The 17,747-nt window shown below is 50.1% G+C and overlaps 2 protein-coding genes across 2 annotated transcripts; both read left to right on the top strand.

Moving 5' to 3' along the window:
• Positions 1-4,821: 4,821 nt before the first annotated feature.
• Positions 4,822-5,766, top strand: LOC309890551 (olfactory receptor 14I1-like; the record flags this gene model as incomplete). Its single annotated transcript, XM_082784978.1, has 1 exon — positions 4,822-5,766. One exon carries the CDS (start codon positions 4,822-4,824, stop codon positions 5,764-5,766), a length of 945 nt encoding a protein of 314 aa, XP_082641104.1.
• Positions 5,767-16,115: 10,349 nt separating this feature from the next.
• Positions 16,116-17,078, top strand: LOC309890550 (olfactory receptor 14C36-like; the record flags this gene model as incomplete). Its single annotated transcript, XM_082784977.1, has 1 exon — positions 16,116-17,078. The coding sequence occupies one exon, from the start codon at positions 16,116-16,118 to the stop codon at positions 17,076-17,078; it is 963 nt and encodes a 320-aa protein (XP_082641103.1).
• Between the last annotated feature and the right edge of the window lie 669 nt (positions 17,079-17,747).

The raw sequence follows: 17,747 nt of genomic DNA, 5'->3' as shown, positions 1-17,747 counted from the left end.
CCTAGGTTGGAAGAGACCTCAAGATCATCGAGTCCAACCTCTGACCTACCGCTAGCAGTCCCCACTAAACCATATCCCTAAGCTCTACATCTAAACGTCTTTTGAAGACTTCCAGGGATGGTGACTCCACCACTTCCCTGGGCAGCCTGTTCCAATGCCTCACAACCCTTTCAGTGAAGAAGTTCTTCCTAACATCTAGCCTAAAACTCCCCTGGCGCAACTTAAGCCCATTCCCCCTCGTCCTGTCACCAGGCATGTGGGAGAACAGGCCAACCCCCACCTCGCTACAGCCTCCCTTGAGGTACCTGTAGAGAGCGATAAGGTCGCCCCTGAGCCTCCTCTTCTCCAGGCTGAACAAGCCCAGCTCCCTCAGTCTCTCCTCGTAGGACTTGTTCTCCAGGCCCCTCACCAGCTTCGTCGCCCTTTTCTGCACTCGCTCAAGCACCTCGATGTCCTTCTTGTAGCGAGGGGCCCAAAACTGAACACAGTACTCGAGGTGCGGCCTCACCAGAGCTGAGTACAGGGGGACGATCACCTCCCTTGCCCTGCTGGTCACACTGTTCCTGATACAAGCCAGGATGCCGTTGGCCTTCTTGGCCACCTGAGCACACTGCTGGCTCATATTCAGCCGACTATCCACCATCACTCCCAGGTCCTTCTCTGCCTGGCAGCTCTCCAACCACTCATCTCCCAGCCTGTAGCTCTGCTTGGGGTTATTGCGCCCCAGGTGCAGGACCCAGCACTTGGCCTTGTTGAACTTCATGCAGTTTAAAAGAACAAGGTCAGGCAATTCCAAAATATCAGAAGTCAGGCAGGTGGGGCAGAAGGCCGACCTGGTTGAACAGGGATCTGCTACTGGAGCTTAGATGGAAAAAGAAAGTGTATGACTGCTGGAAGGAGGGTCAGGTGACAAGGAAGGAATACAGGGATGCTGTTCGTGTTTGTAGGGAGAAAATTCATGGGGCCAAAGCCCAACCAGAGTTGAAGCTGGCCATGTCTGTGAGACACAATAAAAATGTTTTTTTTTTTTTAGATATGTTAACAGAAAAAGGAGAACCAAAGAATACATAGGTCCACTACTTGATGTGGAAGGTCTCCTCACAGACAAGGACAAAGGCAAAGCAGAGATGTTTAATGCCTTCTTCACCTCTGTCTTCAATGCTGATGATGGGCTTCCAAACCCCAGGTGCCCTGAACTGGAGGACCATGGAGGTGGGAATGACAAACTCCCAACCGACCCTAAATGTGTGCAGGATTTGCTGCTCCACCTCGATCCATACAAGTCCATGGGTCTGGATGGCATCCATCCCAGGGTGCTTAAAGAGCTGGCTGATGTCATCGTGGGACCTCTCTCAATTATTTTTCAACTATGTTGGAAATCTGGAGAGGTCCCAGTAGAGTGGAAGCTGGCAAATGTGCCAATTTTCAAGAAGGGTAAGTAAGAAGACCCTAGCAATTACTGGCCAGTCAATCTCACATCAGTGCCTGGTAAAATTATGGAGAAGACGATTCTTGAAGTTATTGAGGTGCACCAGGGGGACAAAGCAGTCATTGGTCCCAGCCAACATGGGTTCATGAGGGGTAGGTCCTGCCTAACAAATCTGATTTCCTTTTATGATAAGGTCACCCATCTAGTTGACCAAGGGAAAACAGATGATGGGATTTTTTTGGACTTCAGCAAGGCTTTTGACACAGTTTCCCATAGGATCCTACTGGACAAAATGTCCAGCATACAACTTAACAAAAATCATACGATGGGTGAGCAATTGGCTGACGGGCAGGGCTCAAAGGGTTGTGGTAAATGGGGCCACATCTGGCTGGCAGATGGTCACTAGTGGGGTCCCTCAAGGCTCCATTTTAGGGCCAGTCCTCTTCAATGTCTTTATAAATGAGTTGGATGTAGGACTAGAAGGTGTTTTGAGGAAATTTGCCGATGACACCAAATTTGGAGGAGTTGTGGAGTCAGCTGAGGGTGGAAAGGCCTTGCAGAGAGACCTGGACAGATTGGAGAGCTGGGCGATCACCAACCACATGAAGTTTAACAAAGGCAAGTGTCGGGTCCTGCACCTGGGACGGGGCAACCCTGGCTATACGTAACGACTGGGCGATGAGACGCTGGAGAGAACCTCCGCAGAGAGCGACCTGGGAGTGTGGTTGACAGCAAGTTGAATATGAGCCAGCAGTGTGCCCTGGCAGCCAGGAGGGCCAATCGTGTCCTGGGGTGCATCAAGCACAGCATTGCTAGTCAGTCAAGGGAGGTGATTGTCCCTCTCTACTCTGCGCTGGTCTGGCCTCACCTCAAGTACTGTGTGCAGTTCTGGGCACCACAGTATAAAAAGGACATGAAACTGTTGGAGAGTGTCCAGAGGAGGGCTACGAAGATGGTGAAAGGCCTGGAGGGGAAGATGCACGAAGAACGGCTGAGGTCACTGGCCTGTTCAGCCTGGAGAAGAGGAGGCTGAGAGGGGACCTCATTGGGGTCTACAACTTCCTCATGAGGGGGAGTGGAGAGGCAGGTGACTTATTCTCTGTAAACACCAGTGATAGGACCCGCAAGAATGGTGTTAAGCTGAGGCAGGGGAAGTTTAGGCTGGACACCAAGAAGAGGTTCTTCACCAAGAGGGTGGTTGCACACTGGAACAGGCTCTTCAGGGACATAGTCACTGCACCAAGCCTGTATGAATTTAAAAAGCGATTGAACTGTGCACTTAGTCACATGGTCTAAACTTTTGGGCAGACCCATGCAGTGCCAGGAGTTGGATTTGATAATCCTTTTGGATCCCTACCAACTAGGGATATTCTATAATTCTATGATTCTATGACCTTACTTTTTTACAACAAAATCGTCTTTCAGAAGGATTTGAATTATTTTCTTCCCCTTCTCAAATACTTCTGCTATGTTAGCCCACTCAATGATGCCATCAATACATTGGAGGTGTCGCACCACTGTCCTGCTATTGACAATGCACATCCCCATCTTCAGGAAGATCCCTGAGCAATATATAATGTAAAGGGAAAGGATCTTCCTTCTCAGAGGCCAGGGATCAAGGCTCAGCCTTTGTGCTTGGTGAAACATATCCAGTTTTTCCAAAGATCAATGTCAATTTCACATTGCCTTTGCCTCCTTGGCCTCACTGCCTCCACTGTTTGGCTCTAATGAGCTCCAAAGGAGGCTATGTCAGTTCGGGCCCTTGGAGGGAAACTCCAGGAAACTTACATCTGACTTGGACTTCTTGAAAGAGTTCTTCAATTTGCTGTCAGTGCCTGAGGTTCGTGGACTCATCACCAAAGACACCAGAGGGGTGATTCCACTGCCTTGGGCTGGGCCTCTGCTGCTGAGCTGGGCCAGGCACCTGGGACAGAGAGAGCTCCTGGCAAGAAGGCCCTGATGCAGAGAAACAGCTGTGCCCAGAAGCAGCTCCTCTGCACAGCGCAGCAGGGCTGGGGCCTCTGACTGCAGGTGGCATGGGGAGACGACAGAAGGAGAGAGGGTTTGGAGGCAGTTAAGAGTGGGAGGATGCTGAGAGCTGACTGCAGGAGAAATCTGCACAGCCCTTGACAAGGTAAGTCTCTGGCTGCAGGGCCATGACGCTGCAGGTCCTAGAAGGGTCTCCTCCTGGGTCTTGTTTCAGGGAGGGCAGTGGGCAATGCAGTAGGCTTTGAGATTCCTGCTGGTTTGCACTGCAAGGTGAGGAAGTCTGGCTGAAGCCCCTTGGAGTGCCCTAAGGCAGGTGCCCCCAGTCAGCCCAGAATACCCAGCCCTGGCTGGCCATGCCGGGCTCTCTGTCAGCTGCCCCGTAGCTCCTGCAGCCATGGAGGTGCCCCTTGGCAGGGCCCTGTTGGTGGCAGGGTGCTGCAGGGCAGCGCTGAGCACAGCCGTGTGGGATGGGGTCTGTGAGCACAGGCAGGGGGAAAGAAGAGGTGGGCGCAGAGCAGCAGCTCCCGGCAGGGACAGCTGCAGGCAGCAGAGAGAGGGGGATTCGACCAGAAGGAGCTGTTGCCAGAAATGCCATGGCAGGGGGGATTCGGGCACCACGCGGCCATGCCCTGCAGTGCAGACGCCTTCCTCTGGAGCAGCCCCTCCCTGGCCTCTTCTCCCCCCTGCAGCCCATGGGCTGTGGGACACACAGGGCCAGCACAGCAGGCAGAGCCCAGTTGAGGAGAAACTCCCAAGCTCCTTCTGACCCTGTACCAAAGTGCCCCAAGGAGAAGACACCTCCATGCTAAGGTCATGTCTGTGTTGCTGGATGGCTGTATGTGGGCACCTGGAGTGAGGCCTCTGCACCCCTAGCTAGGAGGGAAGGGCTGAGTTTGTGGTCTGGCAACCAGAGACAAGGTAAGGATTCTGCCAAGCTGCATTTGGACTGGGACTTCTCTGCTCTCAGCTGCCTCCAGTTTCTTCTCAGGGAAACACCTGAGCATGATGGTCGTCCTAATCATTACAGGGGTAACTACTAGAAAATAAAGCAAAGAAAATCCTACTTTGCTCTGCACTGTGGTTGGAGATGTTTGCAAGAGTACTGCAAAGCTCAATGATCTGAGAGGTGGACTGAACCTGAGTTTCCCCTACGTTCCTTTTTCCCTCGTGCTGTACAGTAGGAAGGACTCCTCTAGAGCCCAAAGCAGCCCCTGCTCCCAGTGCCTCCCTCAGCCAACACCAGCTGCAGCTCGAGCAAGAGAGCTGCAGAACAGTTCTCGTGCTAAGAGAGAGGCTCTGTTTGGGGGTGCTATAAGACTTGCATTAGGTTTTCCTCAGAGAATTATGTTCTAACTTTGTTTTGCTTTCTCCTCTTCAACAGACAGCCTTGACAAAGTCAGAGAATGTCCAACAGCAGCTCTGTGAGCGAGTTCCTCCTCCTGCCATTTGCAGACACACGCGAGCTGCAGCTCCTGCACTTCGGGCTATTCCTGGGAATTTACCTGGCTGCCCTCTTGGGCAACGGCCTCATCCTCACCGCTGTAGCCTGCGACCACCACCTCCACACCCCCATGTACTTCTTCCTCCTCAACCTCGCCTTCCTCGACCTGGGCTCCATCTCTACTAGTGTCCCCAAAGCCATGGCTGACTCCTTCTGGGACACCAGGACCATTTCCTCTCAAGGATGTGCTGCACAGGTCTTACTGTTTGCCTTCTTTCTCACAGCAGAGTATTCCATTCTTACTGTCATGGCCTATGACCGCTACATTGCCATCTGCAAACCCCTGCAGTATGAGAGCCTCCTGAGCAGCAGAGCTTGTGCCCAGATGGCAGCAGCTGCCTGGGGCAGTGGCTTTCTCAATGCTGTCCTGCACACGGCCAATACATTTTCACTTCCCCTCTGCCAAGGCAATGCCCTGGAGCAGTTCTTCTGTGAAATCCCACAGATCCTCAAGCTCTCCTGCTCAGATGCCTACCTCACGGAAGTCTGGACACTTCTGTTTAGTATTTCCTTAGCATTAGTTTGCTTTGCTTTCACTGTGGTGTCCTATGTGCAGATCTTCAAGGCCGTGTTGAGGATGCCCTCTGAGCAGGGCTGGCACAAAGCCTTTTCCACGTGCCTCCCTCACCTGGCCATGGTCTCCCTGTTTCTCAGTACCATCATGTTTGCCTACCTGAAACGCCTCTCACTCTCCTCCCCAACTCTAAATCTCGTGGTGTCACTTCTGTACTCGGTGGTGCCTCCAGCAGTGAACCCCCTCATCTACAGCATGAGGAATAAGGTGCTCAAGGATGCAGTCTGGAAATTCTTGGAATACATGCTTCTTCAAATCAATAATGTGCCTTAAAGTTCCTACTTTATTTCAGAAACTGAGGAAAATCTTTTGTTTTCTCTATTACTCCTTTATTTTCTCTTATTGTGTTTTTCTTCCATTTCTTGCTTTGATCTAGAGAAGCTTATTCTTAGCCTCCTACCTGTTATTTTGTTCTTTACTTTGAGACAATCATCATCTGGAGCTATGTTTGGGCCTCTTCTATAGATACAGATAAAAAAGAAGCCACGAGAACTTCGTTGGTCTCAGTTCCCATTTGTTTCCACCTGCTCTGGAGCTGCGGATCAGCCCCAGCATGTAGGAGGGGCTCAGGGCCCAGAGCCCAGCTGCCACATGGAGGAGTGTTGTGGTTTAACTCTGTCGGCAGCTAAACACCACACAGCCTTTCGCTTACCCTTCCCCCTCCCTCCCTGCTCCTGACCCTTTAAGATTTCCTTCTTCAAGAGTGCTCAGCTTTCCTGGACTCCTCTGCCCTTCAGAACTGCCTCCCAAGAGACTCTGCCAACCAGTGTCCTGAAGAGCTCAAGGTCTGCCCTCTGGGAGTCTAAGACTGTGGTTTTACTGATCCCTCTCCTGACTTCACCAAGAATGGAGAACTCTAACATTTCGCGGTCACTCTGCCCAAGCCAGCTCCCAAGCACAACATTTCCAACCAGTCCTTCTCTGTTTGTGAAGAGAAGGTCTAGCAGGGCACCTCCCCTGGTAGGCTCACTAACCAGCTGTCCTGGTTTCAGTTAGAACAGAATTAATTTTCTTCCTAGTAGCTGGTGGAATGCTGTGTTTTGGCTTAGGATGAGAAGAGTGCTGATAACACCCCGATGTTTTAATTGTTGCAGAGCAGTGCTTATACCAAGCCAAGGACACCTCAGACTTTTGCTCTGTCCTGCCAACAGGCAGGCTGGGGGTACAGTAAGAGCTGGGAGGGGACAAACCCAGGACAGGTGACCCGAACTAGCCAAAGGGGTATTCCATACCATCTGACGTCATGCTAAACAACATATAGGGGTGGCTAGCCGGGGGGAGGGGGCCGGACTGCTCGGGGTTAGGCTGGGCATCGGTCAGCGGGTGGTGAGCAATTGCATTGTGCATCACTTGTTTGTACATATTATTATTAGTAGTACTATTATCATCATTGTATTATTATTATTATTATTATTATTATTATTATTATTATTATTATTATTATTTTCCTGTCTTATTAAACTGTCTTTATCTCAACTCACGAGCTTCACTTTCCATTTCTCTCCCCCGTCCCAGAGAGGGAGGGGGGAGGGTGAGCGAACGGCTGCGTGCTGTTTAGCTGCCAGCCGGGTTAAACCACGACAGTCTTTTTGGCGCCCAACGTGGGGCACGAAAGGTTGAGATAACGGCAGATCTGACCAGAGTGTGTTAAACTAAAATTGGTATAAGTATTAGACCTGCTTAATAGTCACTTGTCATAATGCTGATTGCTTTAATCTCAACTGTGCTGCGCCTGTTTTCCAAATTGAGTATTATAGCACGTTATTTTCCGTATGTGCTCTCTGTCATGTTGTTTATCCTCTCCGGGCCCTGGTTTCAGACCATTATGGTACTGTGTGTTGTATCAGTGGCTTATGAGATGATGAAATATCTGGCCATGACTCTAACCTGGTATTTGTACTCAGTAACATCTTCGATTCTATACTTTGGAAACTGTATTTTGGAAACTATTAGCAATTGTATCTGTTGCCTTTTTTCATTAGGGAGTCAATCTGTGGAGGGGAAAGGGGAAGATAATTTTTCTTACTTGATCACTCTCCCTTTCTCCTTCACCACCCCTGTACCCTCCTTGATCACTCTCCCTTCCTCCTTCACCACCCTCTTATCCTCCGAGTTTATTACAATAGCTCTCCAAGATATTGAATATCCTTGGGATACTCAGACCAGCATAGTCCTGTTGTTCTGCCTCCTGAATGCACTTCAGGTTCTGCTTAAAGTTAAACAACTACTTAGGAAGCTCATCCGCAGATCTGCCCGGAGGCAGTATAGTTGTGGGTGGCAGGGAGTATGGGAGGATATGGGCAGGCATCTAGAGCAGTTGGCACCCCCAGTGTTTTGGAAATTCACCCCTGAACAATGGCAAAATCCTCAAAAACTGGCAGAATGCTTGAATAAAAGGTGTCGCGATTCGGGAAGTTCCAAAGTAACACAAATCATTGTAACATGCTGGGGCCTGGCTCATGCCTATCGAGCTGCCATGGATACTGCTATCAACTTAGTGACAGACCCTGCGGCCACTCCAAGTCCCGTGACAGATCCAACGGCCACTGTGACCCCTACGGTGGACTCTGCAGCCGCTCCAGTCCCAGCTTCTGCAGATGCTCCAATCCCAGCTCCTGCAGCCACTCCAGTCCCAGTTCCTGCAGCCGCTCCAGTCCCAGCTCCTGAAGCTGCTCCAGTCCCAGCTCCTGCAGCCGCTCCAGTCCCAAATCCTGAAGCCACTCCAGTCCCAGCTCCTGCAGCCGCCCCAGTCCCAGCTCCTGAAGCCGCCCCAGTCCCAGCTCCTGCAGCCGCTCCAGCTCCGGTTCCTGCAGCCGCTCCAGCTCCGGTTCCTGCAGCCGCTCCAGTTCCAGCTCCTGCAGCCGCTCCAGCTCCGGTTCCTGCAGCCGCTCCAGCTCCGGTTCCTGCAGCCGCTCCAGCTCCAGTTCCTGCAGCCGCTCCAGTTCCAGCTCCTGCAGCTGCTTCAGCTCCTGCAGCCGCTCCAGCTCCTGTAGCTGGGTCAGAGAAACGAGCTGTAGCAGTGCAAGTTGACCCTGCAGAGGGTATTCCAACCTCTGTGGCAGACCCTATAACAAGGTCAGAGAAACGAGCTGTAGCAGTGCAAGTTGACCCTGCGGAGGGTATTCCAACCTCTGTGGCAGACCCTGTAACAAGGTCAGAGAAACGAGCAGTAGCAGTGCAAGCTGCCCCTGTAGAGAAGGTGAAAAAATGGTATAGAGATTCAGGTCGTTTAGAACGCAGAGAGTCTTCTGCCAAATCTAGGTATAGAGACGACGGAGACGACGACGACGCTGGGCCATCAAGGGTTCAGGAGGAGGAAGATGAGGATGCCGAAAAATCAACAGTAACTACCCGAAGCCTAAACGAGCGTGAGTTACGAGATGTGCGAAAAGATTTTGGTCGCTGTATAGGTGAGCAGCTTGTCACCTGGCTGCTCCGATGCTGGGACACTGGAGCCAATTGTGTGGAATTAGATGGCAGGGAAGCCAAGCGACTGGGATCCCTTGCTAGAGATGCAGGCATTGACAAAGCAATTGCAGATGGAGCACAATCTCACAGCCTCTGGAGGCGTCTCCTCTCAGCTGTGAGGGAAAGGTATCCCTTCAAGGAAGAACTTTTATGTCTACCAGGCAAGTGGACCACTATGGAGAAGGGAATCCAGTATCTGAGGGAATTAGCCGTACGGGAAGTGATTTATGAGGATCCAGACCTCAGACAAACATCCAAAGATCCAGATGAAGTCAGGTGTACGCGACCCATGTGGCGGAAGTTTGTACGGAGTGCACCATCATCATATGCCAGCTCATTGGCAATAATGGCCTGGAAAGAGGATGAGGAACCCACAGTGGATGAAGTGGCTAAACAACTCCGGCAGTACGAAGAAAGTCTCTCCTCTTCCTTACAGGCCTGCGTCTCAGCTGTGGAGAAACTTTCTGAAGAGTTCCACCAACTTAAAGAGAATCTATCTTCATCCCCACCTGAACCAACCAGTGTCCACCGACCAAAAGAGAACACTGTGGAGAAACTTTCTGAAAAGGTTCACCAACTTGAAGAGAGATTATTCTCCTCCGTACCTGTACAGAGCAGTGTCTCAGCTATCAGGGGTAGTCGTTCATCCACACAAGGAAGACGATATGGTGGGTACTCACCCCGTGCTACCCTGTGGTTTTACTTACGAGACCATGGAGAGGACATGAGAAAATGGGATGGAAAATCTACCGCGACCCTAGAGGCACGGGTACGTGAGTTGCAAAAGAAAACAATCAGGAAGAAGGGATTCTCTGAAAAGTTTGCTGCTCCAACTTCCAGCAGACAGTCCTTCAAACACAGAAACGAAGAAGATTCCGACCAGGATTAGGGAGGCCCTGCCTCCAGCCAGGGGGAGGAAAGGGATAATCGAGTTTATTGGACTGTGTGGATTCGATGGCCTGGCACATCAGACGCACAGAAGTATAAGGCTTTAGTAGACACCGGTGCACAATGCACTATAATGCCATCGAGCTATAAAGGACCAGAGCCCATCTATATTTGTGGAGTGACAGGGGGATCTCAGCAGTTGACTGTATTGGAGGCTGAAGTGAGTCTGACTGGGAATGAGTGGGAAAAGCACCGTATTGTGACTGGCCCAGATGCTCCATGTATCCTTGGCATAGACTATCTCAGAAGAGGATATTGTAAGGACCCAAAAGGGTTCCGGTGGGCTTTTGGTATAGCTGCCTTAGAGACAGAGGGCATTAAACAATTATCTACCTTGCCTGGTCTCTCAGAGGACCCCTCTGTTGTGGGGTTGCTGAGGGTCGAAGAACAGCAAGTGCCAATTGCTACCACAACTGTGCACCGGCGGCAATATCGCACTAACCGAGACTCCCTGATTCCCATCCATAAGCTAATTCGTCAATTGGAGAGCCAAGGAGTGATCAGCAAGACTCATTCACCTTTCAATAGTCCCATATGGCCAGTGCGAAAGTCTAATGGCGAGTGGAGACTAACAGTGGACTATCGTGGCCTGAACGAAGTGACGCCACCACTGAGTGCTGCAGTGCCGGACATGCTGGAACTTCAGTACGAACTTGAATCGAAGGCAGCCAAGTGGTACGCCACAATTGATATCGCTAATGCATTTTTCTCCATCCCTCTAGCAGCAGAGTGCAGGCCACAGTTTGCTTTCACTTGGAGGGGAGTCCAATATACTTGGAATCGACTGCCCCAGGGGTGGAAACACAGCCCTACCATTTGCCATGGGCTGATCCAGTCTGCACTGGAGCAGGGGGAAGCTCCTGAACACCTGCAGTACATCGATGACATTATTGTGTGGGGTGACACAGCAGAGGAAGTTTTCGAGAAAGGGAAGAAAATAGTCCAAATCCTTCTGAAAGCCGGTTTTGCCATAAAACAAAATAAAGTCAAAGGACCTGCACGAGAGATCCAGTTTTTAGGAATAAAATGGCAAGATGGACGTCGTCAAATCCCAATGGATGTGATCAACAAAATAACAGCTATGTCTCCACCAACTAACAAAAAAGAAACACAGACTTTCCTAGGTGTTGTGGGGTTTTGGAGAATGCACATCCCAAATTACAGTCTGATTGTAAACCCGCTCTACCAAGTAACCCGTAAGAAGAATGAGTTTGAATGGGGCCCTGAACAACGACAAGCCTTTGAACAAATTAAGCAGGAAATAGTCCATGCAGTAGCCCTTGGGCCAGTTCGAACAGGACCAGATGTAAAGAATGTGCTCTACACTGCAGCCGGGGAGAATGGCCCCACCTGGAGCCTCTGGCAGAAAGAACCTGGGGAAACTCGAGGTCGGCCCCTGGGGTTTTGGAGCCGGGGATACAGAGGGTCTGAGGCCCGCTATACTCCAACTGAAAAGGAGATACTGGCAGCATATGAAGGAGTTCGATCTGCTTCAGAGGTGGTCGGTACTGAAGCTCAGCTCCTCCTAGCACCCCGATTGCCGGTACTAGGCTGGATGTTCAAGGGAAGGGTCTCTTCTACGCATCATGCAACTGATGCTACATGGAGCAAGTGGATTGCACTAATTACTCAGCGGGCTCGAATAGGAAACCCCAGTCGCCCAGGAATATTGGAAGTGATTATGGACTGGCCAGAAGGTAAATACTTTGGGATATCATCAGAGGAGGAGGTGGGTCGTGCTGAAGAAGCCCCACTGTACAACCAGTTGCCAGAGAATGAAAAGAAATATGCCCTGTTCACTGATGGGTCCTGTCGTATTGTGGGGAAGCATCGAAGATGGAAGGCTGCTGTATGGAGTCCTACACGACGAGTTGCAGAAGCTGCTGAGGGAGAAGGTGAATCGAGTCAGTTTGCAGAAGTGAAAGCCATTCAGCTGGCTTTAGACATTGCTGAACGAGAAAAATGGCCAGTTCTCTATCTCTACACCGATTCATGGATGGTAGCAAATGCCCTGTGGGGATGGTTACAGCAATGGAAGCAAAACAACTGGCAGCGTAGGGGCAAACCCATCTGGGCTGCTGCATTGTGGCAAGATATTGCTGCTCGGGTAGAGAACCTGGCTGTGAAAGTACGTCACGTAGATGCTCATGTGCCCAAGAATAGGGCTACTGAAGAACATCAGAACAACCAGCAGGTGGATCAGGCTGCTAAGATTGAAGTAGCTCAGGTGGACCTGGATTGGCAGCATAAAGGTGAATTATTTATAGCCCGATGGGCCCATGACACCTCAGGCCATCAAGGTAGAGATGCAACATACAGATGGGCTCGTGATCGAGGGGTGGACCTGACCATGGACGCTATAGCACAGGTTATTCATGACTGTGAAGCATGTGCTGCAATCAAGCAAGCCAAACGGTCAAAGCCTCTTTGGTATGGAGGACGATGGCTGAAATATAAATATGGAGAGGCCTGGCAGATTGATTACATCACACTCCCTCAAACTCGCAATGGCAAGCGCCACGTACTTACAATGGTGGAAGCAACCACCGGATGGCTGGAAACATATCCTGTGCCTCATGCCACCGCCCGGAACACTATCCTGGGCCTTGAAAAGCAAGTCCTATGGCGACATGGTACCCCAGAAAGAATAGAGTCAGACAATGGAACTCATTTCCGAAACAACCTTATAGACACTTGGGCCAAAGAACATGGTATTGAGTGGGTGTATCACATCCCCTATCATGCACCAGCCTCCGGGAAAGTTGAACGATACAATGGACTGTTAAAGACTACATTGAAAGCAATGGGCGCTGGGACATTCAAAAACTGGGATACGCATTTGGCAAAGGCCACCTGGCTAGTCAATACTAGGGGATCTGCCAACCGAGCTGGACCTGCCCAATCAAACCTGTTACGTACTGTAGATGGGGATAAAGTTCCTGTAGTGCATGTAAAAAATATGCTGGGTAAAACAGTCTGGGCTACTCCTGCCTCAGGAAAAGGCAAACCCATTCGTGGAATTGTTTTCGCTCAGGGACCTGGATACACTTGGTGGGTGATGCAAAAGAACGGAGAGGTCCGGTGTGTACCTCAAGGAGATTTAATACTGGGTGAGAATAGCCCATGAACTGAATTGTACCATCTTAATTGCTATATAATACTGTATGTTACCACTACCATGACTACTATAGGTGACTAATTAGAATGTATGGAAAAGAGTGTAACCTGAGCATGACATAAATGGTATGGAATAAGGGGTGGATAGATGTCCTGGTTTCAGTTAGAACAGAATTAATTTTCTTCCTAGTAGCTGGTGGAATGCTGTGTTTTGGCTTAGGATGAGAAGAGTGCTGATAACACCCCGATGTTTTAATTGTTGCAGAGCAGTGCTTATACCAAGCCAAGGACACCTCAGACTTTTGCTCTGTCCTGCCAACAGGCAGGCTGGGGGTACAGTAAGAGCTGGGAGGGGACAAACCCAGGACAGGTGACCCGAACTAGCCAAAGGGGTATTCCATACCATCTGACGTCATGCTAAACAACATATAGGGGTGGCTAGCCGGGGGGAGGGGGCCGGACTGCTCGGGGTTAGGCTGGGCATCGGTCAGCGGGTGGTGAGCAATTGCATTGTGCATCACTTGTTTGTACATATTATTATTAGTAGTACTATTATCATCATTGTATTATTATTATTATTATTATTATTATTATTATTATTATTATTATTATTATTATTATTTTCCTGTCTTATTAAACTGTCTTTATCTCAACTCACGAGCTTCACTTTCCATTTCTCTCCCCCGTCCCAGAGAGGGAGGGGGGAGGGTGAGCGAACGGCTGCGTGCTGTTTAGCTGCCAGCCGGGTTAAACCACGACACCAGCTGCATCAGGAAGCTTTCTTCCACTCTCTCCAGAAACCTCCTGGACTTCTTCTTCTGAGCTGTAATGCTTTTCAAGGATATATCTGTGAAGTTGAAGTCCCCCATGAGAACAAGTGCTGATGATTTTGCAACTTTTGACAGCTGCCTGTAGAACTCCTCATCTGTCTCTTCATCATGGTTTGGCAGTCTATAAGATATCCCCACCAGGATGCCTGCCTTGTTGGCCTTCCTGAGTACCCTATCCCACAGGGACTCAACATTATCATTCTCAGCCTCGAGTTTCACAACATCAAAACACTTTCTAATATAGAGCTATGCCACCACTCCTGTGCTGCCTGTCCCTTCTGAACAGCTTATAGCCAGACATTGCAGTACTCTAGTCATGGGAGTGCTCCCACCAAGTTTCAGTGATGGCAACCAACTCATAGCTTGCCTTTTGTTTCTTTGCTATTGAACGATGGCTAGAGTTGTATTATAATGGACACGCATCAATAAAATCTCTGTTTATGGCCCAGAGGAGTTTGGCACTTGAAACATCACTCAAATGTCACCCTGGCACCTCCAATGTCACCTGGTGTCTGCATCTGAACAGCTCCCTTCTGCTCTCTGTTGCTATTCAATATGCTGGGAGCTGAGACAGGTAGCTGACATGCAGCTGCCTAGTTTGTGCCCACCTGAACCAGGTCAAGAGGAATCCCAACTCGTGTGGGTTGTGTGATGCACGAGAGAGGAAGCTGAGCCCCATTCTAGCCTCTGGACAGCAAATAAAGAAGTAGATGCCTTGTTTTACTCAGCTGAAACACTTCCCTCAGCAGGGGGAAGGCAGGTCCTTCCCTGTCCTTGCATGGCTGTTCTGCCTAAAACCAGGACATGGAAAAGTGATTCTTGGACCACATAGTTTTTCTGTATGAGGAATAACAGTGCTGAAAAAGTTTCCTTCTGAAGTAGTGGGAGGGAACATGAGTGATTACTTGTCTGTTTCAAAGTTGATTCCCCTGGAGGCACAGGGACATGTCAAGAGCTCCCTGTGCTGATGAGCTGGGCCGGGCTCCTGGGCCCAACAGGAGCTCCTGGCAAGCGGGCAGCACTGCAGAGAGACAGCTCTGCTCAAAAGCAGCTCCTCTGCACAGCACAGCAGGAAGGCTGGGGGCACTGCCTGCAGGGGACAAGGGCGGCTGAGAGAAGGGAGGGAGATGTTAAAGGCAGAGTGGATGGGGAATGATGAGGGCTCACTGTGGGAGAAATCTTCACAGCCCTGAACAGGGTAAGTCTCTGGCTGCAGGGCAGCACAGCTGTTGTTCCTGGTGCCATCTCCAGATTTGCTGGCAAATCCCTCAACCTATGGGAGCTTTCATGAGGACGCTAAGTGTTTCGAAAAGAGGAGAACAACAAGCTCCAGAACAGTGATTATCTGCCATAAATAACTGAAGGACAGGACATGATGTTTCTTTCTCACAGGGCTGGCTGCAGCCAGGTTGCAGGCAGGAGTGGCCAGGGCTGTGGTGCAGAGCAGGGTCCCTACTGTGCCCCAGGAGCTGTGTGCTGGGGCAGGGCCTCTGCTGCCTTCCAAGCTCAGCACTCAGCCTGCCCGAGGAGCTGCCCAGGGTGCTGCGGGGAGAAGCTGTGGGTGGAAGGAGCACCCCCTCCCCTGGCAGGACAGGGCAGGGTCCTGCTGTTTCCCAGAGGCTGCTTCCTGGGGTAGGCAGCTCTCAGCTCTACAGCACTCCCAGGGCATCTCTGGGGGTGATTCTTGAGAAGAAAGGCCAACTCCTGCACTACCTGCATGGAAGGCACTCTCTAGAGTCTCTGCTCTCATTTTCCTGCCCTGAAGAGCAGTCAGGAGAACGCTAATGGAGTTGTCTGGTTGTGTCAGTCAGTGAGGCTGTTAGATTATTCCACTGAAATAGACCTGTAGGTCTGTGAGGAATCTCACAGTTTTCCTCTACACTCTATAACCTATATACTTCATTTTTTTGTGACAGATTTTTGGGTGTCGTACTCAGCACCTAAAATACTGAGACACCTGTGTCCAGTGGGCACCTGAGATCCATTCCCACTGGTTTTCAGCAGACGCTGTAGGGCAGTACTGACTCTGGCTGAGCCCACACAGGATCTATCTGGTCCCTCTACACCCTTAGGAAGTAAAACTGAGAGCTAGAGGCAAGAGAACATCTTCCTCAAAGGGAAGTAGTAGTCTGTCTTCATGACCAGGTTTTGATGAAACATAATATATACATGTAGCTATAGGTATTGCAGACAGAAATCTCTCTAACTTGTTCTGTGTCTTTTCCACCATTGACAGTCATCCTTGCTCTGAGGCAGCAAATGTCCAACAGCAGCTTCCCCACTGAGTTCCTCCTCCTGTCATTTGCAGACACACGCCAGCTGCAGCTCCTGCACTTTGGGTTCTTCCTGGGCATCTACCTGGCTGCCCTCCTGGGCAACGGCCTCATCCTCACAGCCATAGCCTGCGACCACCACCTCCACACCCCCATGTACTTCTTCCTCCTCAACCTCGCCCTCCTTGACCTGGGCACTATTACCACCACAGTTCCCAAAGCCATGGCCAACTCCCTCTGGGACATCAGGGCCATTTCCTATGCAGGCTGTGCTACCCAGGTCTTTTTCTTTGTTGTCTTTGTCACAGCGGAGTTTTACCTACTCACCATCATGGCCTATGACCGCTACGTTGCCATCTGCAAACCCCTACACTATGGGACAATAATGACCAGCAGAACTTGTGCCAACATGTCAGGAGCTGCCTGGGGCAGTACTTTCCTCTATGCTGTGCTGCACACTGCCAATACCTTTTCCCTTCCCCTCTGCCAAGGCAATGCCCTGGACCAGTTCTTCTGTGAAATTCCCCAGATCCTCAAGCTCTCCTGCTCAGATGCCTACCTCAGAGAAGCTGGGATTCTTGTGGGTAGTATCTGTTTATTATTTGGTTGTTTTGTTTTCCTTGTGCTGTCCTATGTGCAGATCTTCAGGGTCGTGCTGAGGATCCCCTCCCATCAAGGACAGCACAAAGCCTTTTCCACATGCCTCCCTCACCTGGCTGTGGTCTCACTCTTCATAAGCACTGGTACATTTTCCTACCTGAAGCCCCCCTCCGTGTCCTCCTCCTCCCTGAACCTTTTGCTGTCAGTTCTGTACTCGGTGGTGCCTCCAGCAGTGAACCCCCTCATCTACAGCATGAGGAATCAGGAGCTGAAGGATGCAGTGTGGAAAGTGATGACTGGAGGTTTTTCAGAAGCAAATAACTGCATGTCCATTGCATATCACTCATAATGTAACTCATTAAAGGCCAAGGCATATCTTGTTTTTCTTGTTTTTTTTTTTTTTTTTTTTTTTTTTTGTTTTTTTTTCTTTCTTTTCCTTTTTGATTTACTTATGTAGTGATATATTTTAAAAAATTAAAAAAAAATCCTTTTTCTTCTCCATCCAGTTTGCTACCTAATGTCGCATGTGACTCTGAGACTCAATATAAAAGAGGTACATTTAATGGTCAATTAAATATTTAATGTGTATTTAAATAAAAAGATGGTTCCTGCAGTGACTTGCTTGCCTGAGATGCTTCCTCAGAGAAAGGTGGTGGCACTTGGCTGTGTGCAGAGGTAAAGGGGAAAAGAGTCCTGGCATAGCAGCAATGCCAGGGAGCCCCAGGGCTTGGTCTGTCCAAATCAGCTCTCCATTTCACCTCCCACACTCTCCTATGGAGCTCTTGTGTTGCTGCAAGGACTGATTGCTCTTGTTGCTTGCTCACTGTGCTGCTGTGGGGCAGTCCTGTGTCCACAGGTAGGGACAGGCCAGAGGCTCTTCTCTAACACAGCTGGCTCCATACCACCATCTCCAGTATAAAAGGGGATCTGCTCAGGGCAGTGCCTGAAAGCCCAGCTCTTCTCCCAAAGATGCTCTCATGGATATTTCAAAGAAACGGACTTGAAAGTGGTTGCTGGC

This window comes from Aythya marila (genome assembly GCF_965140915.1).
Source record: "Aythya marila genome assembly, contig: HAP1_HAP1_SCAFFOLD_169, whole genome shotgun sequence".
In the NCBI taxonomy this organism is placed as follows: domain Eukaryota; kingdom Metazoa; phylum Chordata; class Aves; order Anseriformes; family Anatidae; genus Aythya; species Aythya marila.
This window is presented reverse-complemented; position numbering and strand designations above follow the sequence as displayed.